Source organism: Micropterus salmoides, unplaced genomic scaffold (genome assembly GCF_014851395.1).
Source record: "Micropterus salmoides isolate LMB-PRFRI ecotype aquatic unplaced genomic scaffold, ASM1485139v1 Ms_hic_scaffold_7, whole genome shotgun sequence".
Taxonomy (NCBI): Eukaryota; Metazoa; Chordata; class Actinopteri; order Centrarchiformes; family Centrarchidae; genus Micropterus; species Micropterus salmoides.
The window spans coordinates 18,089,685-18,105,421 of record NW_024044459.1 but is presented as its reverse complement, the minus strand read 5'-3'; the positions used below and the strand labels follow the sequence as shown (position 1 = coordinate 18,105,421).

The 15,737-nt window shown below is 38.6% G+C and overlaps 1 protein-coding gene across 6 annotated transcripts in view; it reads left to right on the top strand.

Moving 5' to 3' along the window:
* slc23a2 (solute carrier family 23 member 2) overlaps positions 1 to 15,737 on the top strand; it is a 46,971-nt gene that overhangs the window by 12,229 nt on the left and 19,005 nt on the right. For 2 of the 6 annotated variants that reach the window (XM_038702454.1, XM_038702456.1), the window contains exons 2-5: positions 9,071 to 9,119; positions 11,352 to 11,581; positions 12,583 to 12,681; positions 14,319 to 14,435. In XM_038702454.1, coding sequence (XP_038558382.1) covers positions 9,071 to 9,119; positions 11,352 to 11,581; positions 12,583 to 12,681; positions 14,319 to 14,435 — 495 coding nt within the window. Of the gene's footprint in view, positions 1 to 5,590; positions 5,794 to 9,070; positions 9,120 to 11,351; positions 11,582 to 12,582; positions 12,682 to 14,318; positions 14,436 to 15,737 lie in introns of those variants that run through there. The other 4 variants (XM_038702453.1, XM_038702452.1, XM_038702455.1 and 1 more) reach the window with 3 other exon arrangements.

Sequence of the window (15,737 nt, the reverse complement as noted above, 5' to 3'; positions counted from 1 at the left end):
ACCAGAACAGGTAATCCTGTGACATGAAGAATGCCTCTGGGTTTATGTTCCAACCACACACCTCACCAAAAGATTTCAGTGTTTAGTTCCCGTTTTATTTTTAAAGGTGTTCTGATGGTCCCCTTCAGGAAAGATGACTGACTTATCACAGATACAGAATCTGGATGTAGACTTAGAGACTGATCAGCTAAAAGCAGTAATGTTTGGAGAAGGCCTCTTACTAACGCATTAATTGACAGCCCTGACAAATAAATGTGATAAACTAAAGGTAGAACATGGCTTTAAATCCTGACAGCTTGTGGTCAGTAAATTTATTCTGTCTCAACAGCAGCAAACACCATTTTCTGAGTCATAGAGTGTCCTCTGATAATCAGGGACTCTTCTGACCATCCTTGGTACTTTATGGCTTGTTGCTGCGTTGAAACAGTTTTGTATAAACACGCGTTTTGTATAAAACTCTGTTTCACATCGTGTTCCTCTGTAGTGAGACAGGCTGCTCTCTTATCTCCATTCACCTCTGCTCCACTGAGAGGGAGTTGACCAATGTAAACATGACCTCGCAGTTGTTTTACAATCACCCCCCTCGCTCCCCGCTCATGGTGAAATACCAACCCCTCACGTGCACCCTGCCATGTAAAATGTCGCCTAAGATGCATCAAAATGTATTCTAAAATAAAATTCCAGACACTCTAATTTTAACTGTATTAAAATGCAGCAGCCATGCCATGAATCAAAATAAACTGCTGTATTTTTATTTTTTTATTTCAAAAATACTAAATACTCTTCCAAGGTACCATAAAATTACTTTGCAACCTTCCATCTGTCGGCCTATTTGATCCGTCCCTTTATCAGCACACAAATTCAGTGGACAATGTTTGAGAGCAACAGCTTTCCTCTGTCCAATGAGTCATGCAATAAATCTGACCGATCAAATATTCACGTATCCCTCTGATCCCTCCCAGATGAAGGTTAGTTTTAAAGGAACCAACAGTTTAATATTTAATTAACAGTTTGCTAATGACTTATTATTGTATCCTAATTTGGTGCTTGGTAATGAACGGCCTACTTTGCATCATCTGAGCTACAACAAGTACGAGTGCTAGATGGGTTCACAGCCTGCTGTTTAATGTGTGCATTTAACAAGGTAAACATCTCGTGGCATTATAAAGTAATAACCGCAAGATGAGAGGAGGACTCTGTTTTACATCGATGATGCTTGGTGCTGAAACACAGTCAAGATGGACACTGTTTCACAAAGTCAGACTTTGTTATATAAAGATGAAACAATTATCTTGTTGCTGCTGTTTTTCCTTCCCTTTTCATGTGGACGCTCTGACAGACAGTGTTTTCAGTTTGCTGCATGCATGGGCACAGAACTGCGGTATAGGGGAGAAGCAGAAGAAGAAGAAGTCAGCTAGCCACAGCTAAGTGCACTCGTATTCGATTCTGTATGGTAAATTCACTTTCAACGGAGCAGAACGAGCTGACAGGCAGAGTTAGACTTTTTTTCTGTCTGTTTCTCTCTTTACAAAGACACATGTTGCAGTCTGAGAGTCTTATCTGAAGAGGGCAAGGAAGTCTCAATAGCATGTGATGCAAGCATCACATACAATATATAATTTATCAAATTACACCATAGATAGATATAGAGATATAGATAGATATATAGTATAAAAATAAGATTAATTGGATTATATTCACAGGAAGTATAAAACCTGTTACATGTGTCTATTAAAAGTAAAATGACACATGTCAGGGAAATTACTGCAACTGTACATTGAAATACCTTCCTACCTTTCTGATAGGAAGTCTTCTTGAGGTGGTATAAAACATTTCTCCTTAAATTCTGATTTGAGTTGTGGACAACTATGACCACATGAATTAAAAAATGAAACATTTCACTGCCCAAGTCAGCTATAACCCAAGGCCTGTTCATTAGGCTACATGCTGTACAGTATTTGTGGACAGATTTTGTTTGATTTATTATGCATTTCTTCTTCTTCATTGCATGATTTAGAATAATAAGTTGAGAAATGGGTATGTTCTTAGTTCTCCCTGCACTGCAACAGCTAATAAAGCCCATTTAATCCCAAAAATGCTTTTCTTTTAGGCAGGCTGGAGCGGAAAACAACTCACCTTTCTCAAGTTGTACAGTAATGTCACATGTGTATGAAGGTGGATCAAACACAGCTAATCTTAAATGTCAAAGTAGAGATAAGCCTAGTAGGCCTATTTATTTTCATTCATTACACAAGATGAATAAACCATACGGACAGTTGTAAAAAAATCTTGAATGTTCTCCGCTTGTTATAGTTACACAGTAATATTAGGGATGTGGGCTGTATTAACCGTATCCACTGCTCTCCCATGCTCTAACACACAGTAACGATGAGGTGTGTGCTGTGTCCCATTCTTCCTCTGTATCTACACATAAAACAACAAGGCATGTAAGGGGAAATATAAAAGGAATTTATTTTATTATTTGGGGATTCTTTTCTTTGTTGACTCCGACTCCTTCTCCTCAGAATATGGTTATGTTCTCCGCAGGCCTCTCCCTCTGTTTTCTGTGTAAGACATAGAAGTACAGTAACCAGCCTTTATTAAATCATTTTGACTGGTTAAATGCCGTAAAGTTAACTTTAAATTGACTCATAATATTTCTTTCTCACCGCTGATTAAGTCAATGTGTAACCGTAAATGCAACTGTAAATACTCGAATAGGGGTGCACTCCAGATTTAGTTGCGGCTAACTGACCATGTGGCTCTCAGAAACAACAGCCCACTTTCCTGCAGTTCTGTGTCCGTAAAAGAAAATACTGTATGTCAGTGCGTCCACACGAAAAGGGAAGGTAGGCATGACTGGTAGTAGTGTCTTCAGAGTTGCTAAACACCTCAGCACACTGAAGGAAGCTATCTGACTGTGTGAGGAGCAAGCTTGTTGATGTGTGCAGGTAGAGTAGGCCTAGAGCTAGAGCGTCTGACTGGTCCACCAATAGGGGAGAAGTTCACCCCTTGAGACACAGCCCCTCCTCATTTGCATAATGAGGCAGAAATGCATAGAGAAATGTAAAAAGGACAGGCAGAAATATATAACCATTGAGGAAATAAATATCGTAGAAAATACAAAGGAAGAATAAAACAGAAAATATTAAAACACACAAATACATTTCAAAAAGAAGTAATTAATAAAGATTATAACGTACAATAAATATTATTATAATTATTACAAAGATATTCATCTTTGTAATAATTATAATAATATTTATTGTTTAAGTTATTATAAGTAAAGAAACTAATTAAAATTGAGAGAGATGGAGAGATATAGATGTATATAAAAATTAAATAAATAATAATTTGTCTCCTTATATAATTTAATTACTGCCTACATTTATTTTTCTTTTTTGGTGCATTAATCGGATGCTTATTTATTTGAGCATTTATTTGTATATTCAGAATTTGTCAGGATCAGTCCTCCATACTATTCAACCATTCTCTGAAGATGAATAATTAATGACTCATTACTACCAGGTGACAGTAAAAACTAAAATGTTTAGACAATAGTCGTGTAAACTATTTGATTTAAAAATAATAATAATTTAAGGACCATTCAAACAATTTTAATAATGTCGTGATCCATCCCTAATGCATGTCACAGAGCTGTATTTTTCATTGTGAAACATTTAAAGGACTTAGTTTCCCATTTGCTTTTCCTGTTCTGCCAGCCTTGATGAATTGTTGCCAGGGCTGGGACAAAAAATCGGCATTTGTGGCCCAGGCGGCCCACCAATATCGGACACCCCTCACAATACACTATTGATGAAACACTTAGCCCATGAGACGTAACATTGCCCAAAATTGGGGCCATGACAACAAGACAAGAATATATTCTAATAATATTCTAATATCTGGGGTCCTCCCCCAGAAGATTTTAAGCATTAAACACTTAATTTCCTGCACCAGGGAAGTACAAAATTCAGGTGGCAAGTGACAATTCAGAATATAAAAATATAATAGAATATAGTGCAGTAATCAGTCCAATTACTTTTTTGAACAGCACAGAATTTTCTTCTATATTTACATTTCATTGCAGGCTTATTGTGCAAATAAACCTTTTTCATAGCATTTTTATTTGTTAATTAACATTTTTAACAAATGCTTTCAAAAAGTGGTGGCTACATGTCCCCAGTGTAAATGACCCTACCTCCCTGCTCCCTCCCTGCAGGTTGAGCTACTCTATGCTTACCGCTTCACCTCCACTCTCCTCCTGCTCTGTCTCCCCCTCTGCCCTGTCACTTTGTCACTCGCTAACACACGCCTCCTCCTCTGCCTGCCAGTGGCCACGGCTCTCCTTTACTCCAAGTGCCTGTGCCTGCACTACCTCGGTTACTGTAGCTGATGTTGAAGATACTGCAGCCCTGGTAGCAGTCTGGTAGCAGACATATGTGTTATTTACGCGCATTTAGCGGCAGCCGTCTGAAGATTTTTTTGGGGTGGGCCTTAATGCAAGAAACAGAGAGCAGAGGGAGTGGGGGGCTAGTAAGAGATGTGATTGGGCCGGCCCGGTGTCGGTATAGAAAATGATCCAATGGGCTGCTGTCCATGCTTTATGGGCTGATTGTTGGCCCATTTAAAAAACAACAAAAAAACAACAACAACAACAACAAAAAAAAACGTTATATAACTGTAAACGGAAGTTTACAGTTGCTTGGATTGTCTGGAGACTGCATCAAAGTGTCCCAGAGTTATCCTAAAATAAGCCTTGAACCGACCATCATTAAGACTACTACCAGCGTTGTCTCCTCTTTCTGAGGGTCTCCATGTGCCCATACGGATCTCCGTTTCCCTGTATCCTGCGTGTTTGTACATCAATCACCCTCAAACAATGCCAGAGCAAGTGCCCTCTGTTTGTCTATGTTTAAGCAGATGTTTTTTGCAACAAAAAACACAGACCTGTGAGTTGTGATCAAGTTTCTGCTAATATGACAGTTATTACTTTGCAGCAAACCAATGATTACAGATCGCTGGCGCTATAATCTTTGATTAGACTGACAGCCCAGCTGATTTGTTGTTTGCAACATAAAAATACCGCCGCACAATTCTTTTCCAAAATGCACAAAAGGCATTGCTGTGCGTCTCGCATTTTCAAACCTGCAAAACGCTTTCTGTCTGACCAGGGCCTAAAGCAACAGCGGACTTAAAATAGTAAAGAATTTATGACTGAACCGCAGACCAACATCTGGAGACACACACACACACACACACACACACACACACACACACACACACAGTCTCTGTATATCCGCTCCGAAACACACACTTGGCAGATGAAAATGAACACACAAACATGTGGTGAAGCCCTCCTCCAGTGGAATCCCACACAACATGGCACAAGCCTGCACAGGATCCACAGATCAGATTTCCACTGTTAAAGATCCAGGCGGTAACTCTGTCCACCAGCCTCCATATTCTGAGATTACTTAAAATTACCTCTGCAGTTGTCTTTGTTCTTCCTCACACTCTGGTTTCTTTGCTGCTTCTCCTATTTCTTCTCCTTTCTCTGAAACTCCCTCTTACATGCACTTTCCTTGATTTTATCCTCAATGTTTTTGTTTTTTTAATAATGTGGAAAGTTATTCTGTTTTAATGAAATCTCCTTTGTTACATAATCACAAACTCAGTTTCAGTTCTCTCTTCTCTCGCTCCAGTTCCCTGTGTCTCTCTTGTTCTCTCTCTTTGTGTGCATGCGGATGGATTTCCAGTCACACCAGCAGACAGAAAACAACGTGATGATGAGTGAGTTTCTGTCTCTTGGTCCACAGTGGAAAAAAGGTCATTTGAGGATGTCATGCTACTGTAGCATGGCTCTTCTGGTTTTGGCACATGGTTCATCAGGCTTTAAATCACCCAGAGGCTACTGGGATACTTTCTGTCAGACTCCACATCTCACAACTGCCTCTCAGTACTGACAGGGCCTTGGGCTGTGCAGCACTGAGGTCAGTTATGTTTTCATGTGCTGTGTGCAATACTCACTGGTCAAAACATTTCTTTCTAAGGTGGCAACTAACGATTGTTTTCATTATTAATCTGTCAGTTATTTTCCTGATGAATCGATTAGTTTTTTCGTCTACAGAATGTCAGATGGTAAAAGAATAGTGAAAAATGTTGGTCGTGTTTCGCAAAGCCCAAGATGACGCCCTCAAATGTCTTTGTTTTTTCCACATCCAAAAATATTCAGTTTATTGACAGAGGAGTAAAGAAACCAGAAAATATTCAGTTAAGAAACTGAAATGTGAATTTCACTGAATTTTGACAAACTGATGAATCATTTCTAAAACTATTTGCCAATTAATAGCACAACTAAAAATTGTTTTTTAGTCATCGTGGCATTGTTAAAGGATAATTCTGCTTTAATGACGTGGATATGATTATTGCCTATAGTGGAATTCCTCTTTTATCCTTGTTTCTGCCTTTGGAGATTTTACTTAATGAGTACAGTGATTGATGCCTTTGAGACAAAAGATGGCCAAAACTTGGAGAATAACACCGAAATGTTATAAAGCTAGGGCTGAACGATTTGAGGGAAAATCCTAATTGCGATTTTTATGCCAGATATTGCGACTGCGATTCGATTTGCAATTTATTATTATTTTTTGAAGTTTTGCTAAAGTTCAATATTCACTGCCAGTCAATTTTTCACAGAAGCTGCGTCAAGCAGCACAGAGCAGATAAACCAGGCAGGTAGTCAAGACACAGAACGTCATGGAGAATCCGGTCAATTTTCAAAAAAAACCACCCTGTGTAGACTCCTGATCGTACATCAACAATAAACACAGTTAAAACAGAACCACAATTTAAATACGTAGCCTACTTAACCATAGAAAAAGCACAAGCCCTCTAGCTTCCTTTGTTGTAAAATGCACTCGCCCTGTGCCCGCTCTGATTGGTGAGTAGGACCGTAACAGGAGGCGTATGATGCTTGTGATTGGCATGCAGGTCTGTCACACAAGGACAACAATAGAATGAATCTGTAACTGCATGACCGTTTAAAACGGGTCAGATGCGCTGCATAATTAACCTACATTTTAATCACAGTCTTCACGATTAGTTAATTGTGTTCTTTGAAATTGCAATTTCAATTTGAAAACGATTAATCATTCAGTCCTATAAAGCAAAAAATCTTACCCTCCTAACCAGAATCTGTTGTCTCTGTATAAGTTGAAAATTCCATAATATTTTGCAGAACTCAGAGGAAATATATGGTTTTCAACTGTTATTTTTAAAATTTAAGCAGTAGCTCTTAAAAAGATGTCTGGTTTGCCAAACCTTCTTTTACGACTTATTTAAAGACCATTTTTCCAAATATTAACATGTTAATCATGACTGAAGTGGCTTGACTGTGGCATTAAAAACAAATTCAATGCTAAACACTTTTGTATATGAGATTTACCCATAGACTGTATAAAAGAAGTGGACGTAGTCACCGTGACATCACCCATTGGTTTGTGGACTGCCAGCAGCACCGGACGAGACGATATTTGGAGGAGACGGTTGCGCTAGCAAACTTGGTTATTTCTATAATTCACTTTAACTGTGATTTTAACCAGGATGCTATTTTTTGGCTGGTTAAAAACAGGCTTAAAACGTACTTACCGGAAATAATTAACAGCTGATTCCTGATAAGCTTGTTCCCCAGCACTGGTGAAATTTGTGCAGTGGATATAAGTCCCTTTAGCCTGATTTGGCATGGTAGTGACTTGTTAATCACAAGGTAGTCTCGCCCTAAAGCATACACTGCTTTATTGTCTATTTTCCTCTAAATAGAAACATAATTTACTAAATGAACATCAGGCTGTATTGAAGGCTTGAAACTAACAATTGAGACCATAAACTCATGAGGAAAGTGTTTACTGAGGTAATAAATCAAGTGAGAAGTAGGGTCATTTTGTCTTTCCATCAATCGTTAACGCTGGAGCCTGTCCCAGCTGACATCTTGTCACTATTTCTTGTCATTATTTCTTTTTGCAACCAGAGGAGTCGCCCCACGCTGACCGCAAAGCATGCAGGTTTAAGTTGCCTCCGCATTTCGCGCATGGGCGTGGCAAAATGGCTCGCTAGCGCCCCCTACGAAATTAGAAAAAATTTGCCCCTCGTCCACGTTCAACCTACATGCACGAAATTTTCTGGGGACATGTATCATATCAAGACGCACAAAAAAGCCTCAAGAACCCATACCCTAAAATGAAAGTCGGCCATTTTGAATTTTATGGCCATTGTTAGATGATTTACACACTCCGTACTTTAACGAACTCCGGATCGACTTCACCTTTCTGCTGTGCCTTCTAAAGATGAAAAGTTGTGCTATCTGAGTTTTCATCAATGTCCGTGGCGTCAAAGATCAACTCTTGGCCATGAAACAGGAAGTTGTTGTAACTTCAGTGTACATGCTCACATCTGAACAAAACGTTACGTGCTTGATAATTGTCCCACCCCAAACACATCTACACACCAATATTAGTTTATATTTATAGCGCCAAGTGCTATGTAGTGCCACAAAGGGGAAACAGGAAGTGACGTAAAACACCTTCATGCAGCGTCCGAAGCGCGTAGCAAATTCACAGCCGCACCGGCAGAGCTCCAGAATATGCAACACGGCCGCCTCGCACACCGACGCGCTACACGTGCGAGGGCCCGCCCAACGCTGCTTGCAGCTTTAATTTTTTTTTTTTTTTGCCTCTAATTCTTCCTAAAATAACAAGCCCCCTCTGTAGGTGGAAGACTGAACTGCAACTCAGTTCACTCTTGCTGCCTTTTTATAACGCCATGTTTCACCTGGGAATCTGAATGAGAATAAACACCTCAGTCACACTACACACTAACTTTTGCTTGTGATTAAATGCTGTCTGTTAAATTAACTTATGTCTCACCTCCCTCCCCCCCCCTCCTCTTCCTCTTTCCTCCTTTTGATCCTTCTGGCTCTCTCCTCTCTGCCTCCCCCCCCTGTCTCTTCTTCTGTTTTCTCTCTTCTTCTTCTGCCTCCTCCTTCCCGCCCTCTCTTGCCCCTTCCACACAGATGCTCCCAGCCGCCGAGCTTGACAGGAGTGATGGGATGTGTCAACTAGGTATTACACCTATCCCAACATTTTTACACTGCAAGCAGGGAGACTGGCTGGGTGGGAAACGGATATTTTGGGATAAAAATAAAAAAGGGAATTTGAAAAAGGGAATTTGCCATAGAAGGTGCTGATGAGATAAATGGCAGGTTGGCATCAGTTAACTGTTGATGAGGCAGTTAACATCTGTTCCTGACATACAGTGTTATGGATGAGTAAACCATGGAGTTTCACAAAAAAGATTTGATAGAGGCCAGTAGTTTCAGTAGATATCTGCACTTATTCCCTTTTATGCCTGAACAATTTGAATAATATATCTAATTGCAATATTTCTTTGTATAAAGTATTTTTGGGGGCTGGGTGGGCATCCTGTTGTTGGTTTTTTATAGTTAGTAGATGCCATCAGCAACAAAATTCCCCAGCTGGGGAGTTTGTGATTATGTAGTCAGTGTTTTTAAAGCTCAAAGCCATCAGTACACTACTATTTTTCCAGTCAGGGTTCATAGCTACTAAAGTATATGGTTACAGATTAAACTGTCACATTAACGATTTCCTAGCTTTAAAAAAGCCAAGTTCTTTTTAAATATCACAGCTCTTGCAGTTTGATAATGAATGAAATGACCTTTTTAAATTAACAGCTTTGCATCAGAGTCCAATGAAGGAAATGGGATTCTTAGTGGCTTTAAATCACTCTTCACCCATCTATATGACTATTTCAAAGGCTCAGGCCAACATTTTTAAAGCTATTACTTCAGTGATCCATTAGTATTTTGTGATGCTTCTCAAATGAACCTGTCAGTTAACCCTCATGATGTAGTAAAACACTGGTGTGTGACGCAGTTTGATTTACAGTTGGACATGGCTCATGAACTGGCTAACTATCTTAATGAGTTTCATCACAAAGATGTTGTTAAAAGACCAGAGCAGTGTAGTTTTGAAATATGAAATTGTACTATGAATATCCTTACAGTGCAGTGGTGTTGTTGGTGGAGATGTCACCTCAGAGATCACGTTTGCCTGTTGGCCCAAGCTCGATTCATCTACTGTGTGGCTCCTTGGTTGAGAGAATATTTATTCTTGATTTAATAACTGTCGACATGTTGTCTTTTTATTGGATTTGGAAGCTGAGTGATGGCTCTCAACACTGAGATACTCTCACTTTCTCATACTTTTCCCATTTATTAAAAGACAAATATTATTAAAATGATATGAGCAATTAGGATTGCAGAACATTGGTACATTAAGTGTGGGGAAAAAAAACTCAATCTATTTCCTATGCCATTAAAGCCCCATTGAGTTTAATTGTTAATGATAATAAATTGAATAAAAGGCACTGAACAGAAAATAGACTGTACCACCCCACCCCTGCTAGGACAAACCGACATTCCTCTCTCTGCCTCATGCACCTTTTCTCATCATCTGTCAACTCTTCTTTTTCCTCCCAACTCCTTGCATAATCTCGCCTCTGTTTGCCTTCTCACCTCTTCTTGTGTGTCTATCAGACCTGTTTGCAACATGGATTATTAAGTGACGTGTAGAAAGTCTTCTCCCAAAGGCAATTCATAATTTCTAATTTCTTAATCTGTTGAGTCTTAACGATTGGTGCTTATTTTTATTAAAAATCTGCTGATTATTTTTGATTATTCAAATAAGTTGCCAGAAAATAGTTTTAAAAATGCCCGTTATTATTTCTGAAAGGCCTTCAGATTGTTAGTTTTGCCTGATAGTGACAAACCCATATATATTCAGTTTACTATCACATAAGATACAATCAGCACATCGTCACAGGTGACAGTGAAGAACCGGTACGTTGTTCTTGCTTGTAAAAATGACATACACAATCAATTGATTATCAAAATGTTCAATTAGCTGTTTCAGCTCTAGATCTAATCACCAAGCCAAAATTGATGTCTTAAATGTGCTTTTATAATCTGTTTGGCAACCAAAAGACCTACAGCAGCAAAAACAAACCTGAATTTTTTTTTTTTATATGAAACAGAAGAAAAGGAAGCAAATCTGTGAATTTGTAAAGCTATAACCACAACATGTTTTCTCTCTTTTACTGGATTAATTCTGTGTCCAGAATAGCCGGGACAAAAAACCCATCAAGATTCTAATTAAGTATGGCCTGGCAGCCTCTCTGATGGGATCCTTCACAATGAAGTTAGGATATTAGAACCCTTAAAGTTATAAATCAAAATATTGATCTCCGTTTATCTGTCTTTTGTTTTTTCCAACAAGGTGAGGCAGCCCTGGACAATGTAATCGGACTGAAGGATTCATCTGCAGTGTTCACACCGGAGCGAGACAGAGAAAGGACGGCGTACAAAGAAGAGGAGGACGACGACGACATCGCAGACACAAGGATGGGCGTGGGAAAGAATACAACCTCCAAGACGATGGACAGCAGCAGTGACGGAGGAAAATATGAAGAGGAGATCAAACATAGCGCAGATTTCTACCCTATTCCGGTAAACGACTGTGTTTAATGGCCTAGTTATGAAATTTTGCCTCCCGATGCATCATGAAAATGCCTAAAGCAAGCTCACATAATGAACAAATGACAAAGACAGGGTTTGGTTAACATGCACACAACCTTATAATTACTGTCCTCTTCCTCCCCCTTACACCCCACTCATTGACTCTCTCGCTCATATTTGGCACCGCCTTTTGTATGGAATGTATTTGTTTATGCATGCTGCCACGTACACTCTCAAAGTGCTTACTTCATCTCCTGTCAGTACATGCTGCTGCTGCTGCAGCTCAGTCCATCCATTTCCTTTTGGCACCTGGCCAGAGCTTCATGTGTGTTTTTTTTTTTTTTGTTTGTTTTTTTTTTTTTTTTTTTTTGTTTTTAAAGGCAAAATGACAAGAAACTACTTGCTTAGACTGCTGCCTCAGAGACCTACGGAAGAGGATTAGGGCCACATGTGAACAATTTATTTAACTTTATACTCAGAGCTCAAGTATATTTTTCACATGTGGCCCTAATCCTCTTCCGTAGAAACCCGACCCCGCATAAGTGATGGAAAGTGGATGGATGGACTTTTATTTTTAGATTTTATTCTACTTTATACTCAGTCACAGTGTGTTCCTTTTTATAATGACCCTCCCTTTGTTGAAAGACATGACACGGATACTTTCAGGACATACACAGGAAACTACCACACACCCACATGTACTTTGTAAGTATGATCGCATAATATTGGAAACCCATCTTCCAGCTTATCAAAACTGGTCATTTTTTTATAAATAACTTTACATTTGTTTTTCACATGTTGTGTTGACTCACACTTAAAGTTTCACATTCCTTCATGTCTGTCTTTTCATGTGGCTTTTGTCAGTCAGCCAGTTCGGTGTGCGTCATCCTCAATTTGCTGTCTGGGCCACCATGCTTTGGTAAACTGTAATTAAGATTATGAAAGGGGGGAAAAAGGGTGAAAGTCTAAATTGTTTGTGTGTGTGTGTTAAGGTGGTGATAAACGGAGTGAGCAGTGGCAGTGGAGACCACGATACTGAGAACACAGAGCTGATGGCCATCTACACTAAAGATAATCAACGAGCAGAAAAGGTAACTCACGAGGAAAAATGGAGGAGTGAAACCAAAACATCATGTCATCCAGAGTGCTAGTTTCCTCCCACATAGGCCTCGGCTTAGCAGACTGACACATAGTCACATGGTTGAAAAAGCTCTCTCGTAATTGGTTAATCGTCAGTTTCAGTGACTTTTCTTTTCCTCCTCACCTTTGCCCTACATAAATAAAGTTCCGTAAAATTTCAGTCCTAGTAAATTTGGTGGCATTCATGGTTACCGTAATTACAACAAATTTATATTCATACTACAGCAAATCAGCTGGAGTATCACTTGACAGTGCAGCCAAATGAACTGAAGTTGTCTTATTAAGGAAGTCCATAAAAATCTAAGAATACGGAAACTCTTCACTGCTCCTCCTTGTTTCATTACTTAGATGCGTTTTTGATGTTTGCGTGTTTGTCACACGAGCACTGACTTGTGTGACAAACGCATTGTTTCCTGTAACAACTTCACAATAAAACTCGCCCTGTGTGTTGCCGGTTTAATGCTTTTTAATGTGGGGCGGCAGTAACTTAATACAGCTCTGATACAGCCGTGAGCAGAGTGAACAGTAAACGGTGAGGATAATATCATCATTTGCAATGTGCTACCCTGGCAACCTGTTTTTTTTTTTTTTTGTTGTTTTTATTATTTGTTTGTGGGTGTATCTTGGTGTGGTCTGTGTGTAGCCTCTTGTGTTTTTTGTATTTATTTGTTATAAAAGTTGTTATAAACATTGAGTTTGCAGGTAATTGCTGAACATACAGGGCAGCAATCCGAGTGACAATGTGTTTAAATTAAGTAAATAAAAAAAAAAACATGAAAGTTCAAAATTAAATGGCAAAATGGCTATTGCATATAACTGTATAAATAGGATTAAAAATATAATTATATATTTTAGTAATAAGTACAAAGCGAACAAACACAAAGTAAAGTATGACCTCCACTGAGTGACCACCATGAAGTAAAAATCCATCATTACTGCGCCGTTATGTGTTATGATTATATACTGTATTTTCAGAAAAGCCTCCATTTGTGCGGTTTTCCATTTATTTATATATAGATAGCTAGCCATATCCTTTTTATGAATTACTTTTTTTGTCACTATTTAGTATGATTGATGGTATGAATTGAGCTAATATACATTTGGTGTTGGAAAACCTTTAGTTTTTTTAGTAAGTATGTTTCACTAATTACCAGGTTCTTTGTTTTAACAGTAAAACACAAACCCATTTTCACGGCAACTAGTGCAGAAAAGTGCTGATGAGATGTGGACCAGAAATCTGACCAGTGTGTGACTCACCAACACTGTCTCAATGTTATTTTCCTCTTGTTGTCACTGACGATGCATTTTTCTTACTGAGAGAATAAAGTCATGTGTCTCTTTCACACAGTTTTTCTTTCTGTCACTTTCTTTTCTTTGTTTTATAATTCATAAAAATCTGCCTTCCTCATATCTGCTCAGACAAGTTCTCACATCGACATTTGATGTGGCGGTTATTTTCATGTACTTTTGCATAAATAAATTCTTCCAGAAAACTTATTTTTACCCTTTGTGGACAGGACAAAGAACATGTCAAAATGATGAATTCTAAAGAGATAATTTCTTTGTTTCTTTGTCACTGTGCGTGTAGAGCTCAATGTCTGAGACGTTGGACAGCACCGACAGTGTGGATGCGAGGAGGATGGATATGATCTATACCATTGAAGACACCCCACCCTGGTACCTGTGTGTGTTCTTAGGCTTACAGGTAAATCTCCTGACTGATTTTCACAAAGCTTAATGGATGACTTGCGGAGTATTATCAGTCATCAATATATTTTCTTTACCTGACTAGTGTATGTGTTTAAACTGGTAATGTCTCATCATATGAACTGAAAACGCTGTGTAATTAGGGTGTGTCATATCCTTTACTGTGGTTGTACTGTCATCTCAGGGCAGTATTTTTCATCCGACCATTCCCAGTTTTCATGCACGCTATACAAACTTTTCTCACAGTAGTCGTCATCTTGGTGGTTCAGTGGGTTAATGTCCTCACTGTGTGACCACAATGCATTTGTAATGCTACTAAATATAGTAATAGTCCACCTATATACTGAATTTGCGATAAGAGTAAAATAACTTTGTAGGAGGAGTGATTTTTAAATGTTTTTAAAAATGTGTTTTTGTAAAAGATTGTGGTGGAAAACCTGTTCAGGCCAAATAGTGTTTGAGAACAAACAGCAAACACAAAGATGATTACCAACACCAGGAGGGTTATGTTTTCTGTCGGAAAGATAATGATCCTAAAAAAAAGTTTCAAAATGGTAATCAGATATATTTAGTAGGTGTGTGACGATACACTTAGCTCATGAAATGAGATGATACACAATATTGGGATCACAAGATTTTACCTCTATTTTTAAGATATCTTCAATGTCGAATTATTATTATATGAAAATTTTGAGCCATGAACTCGTTTTTTTGGGAGGCTTTTTTCTGCATGAATTTATGGTGGAAATGTTTCTATTTATGTAAACGGAAATGCAAAATTCAGGTGGCGGGTGACGATTCAAAATCTAAAAATATTAACAGAATATAAAGCAGTGCAGCTCTCTGTGTTTTCAAATGTTTTTTCCTGTAGATTCTTTTCTCACGTAATATCATCCCTGCTGAGTCAGCACACCTGCAGGCATGATTTAGTCCTCACTTCTCTTTTGTGTCTTTTGTTTGGGGAAGTAACCTCTATGTGGTTTGCATGTGGCATCTTTTCACCTCCCCAATGATAAATTATTTCATTTTAATTCAGTTATAAACTCCTGGACTTTAATAGCTCCTATGATTCAGCAGGTTTTCTGCTCAGGTTCAAAACTTTCTGCATATTCAGAATCTCTCCCACAGACCTGTGTTCTGACATGTCAAGAAAAAAGTCATATTACGAGAATAAAGTCATCATTTAATGAAAATTCATAATATTTTTGAAGTCTACCTGCCCTATATAATAATGCTGTGCATTATGTTCTTGCTCTGCTTATATGGTATTTTCCCCTTCAGACGGTCTGATAGACACAGG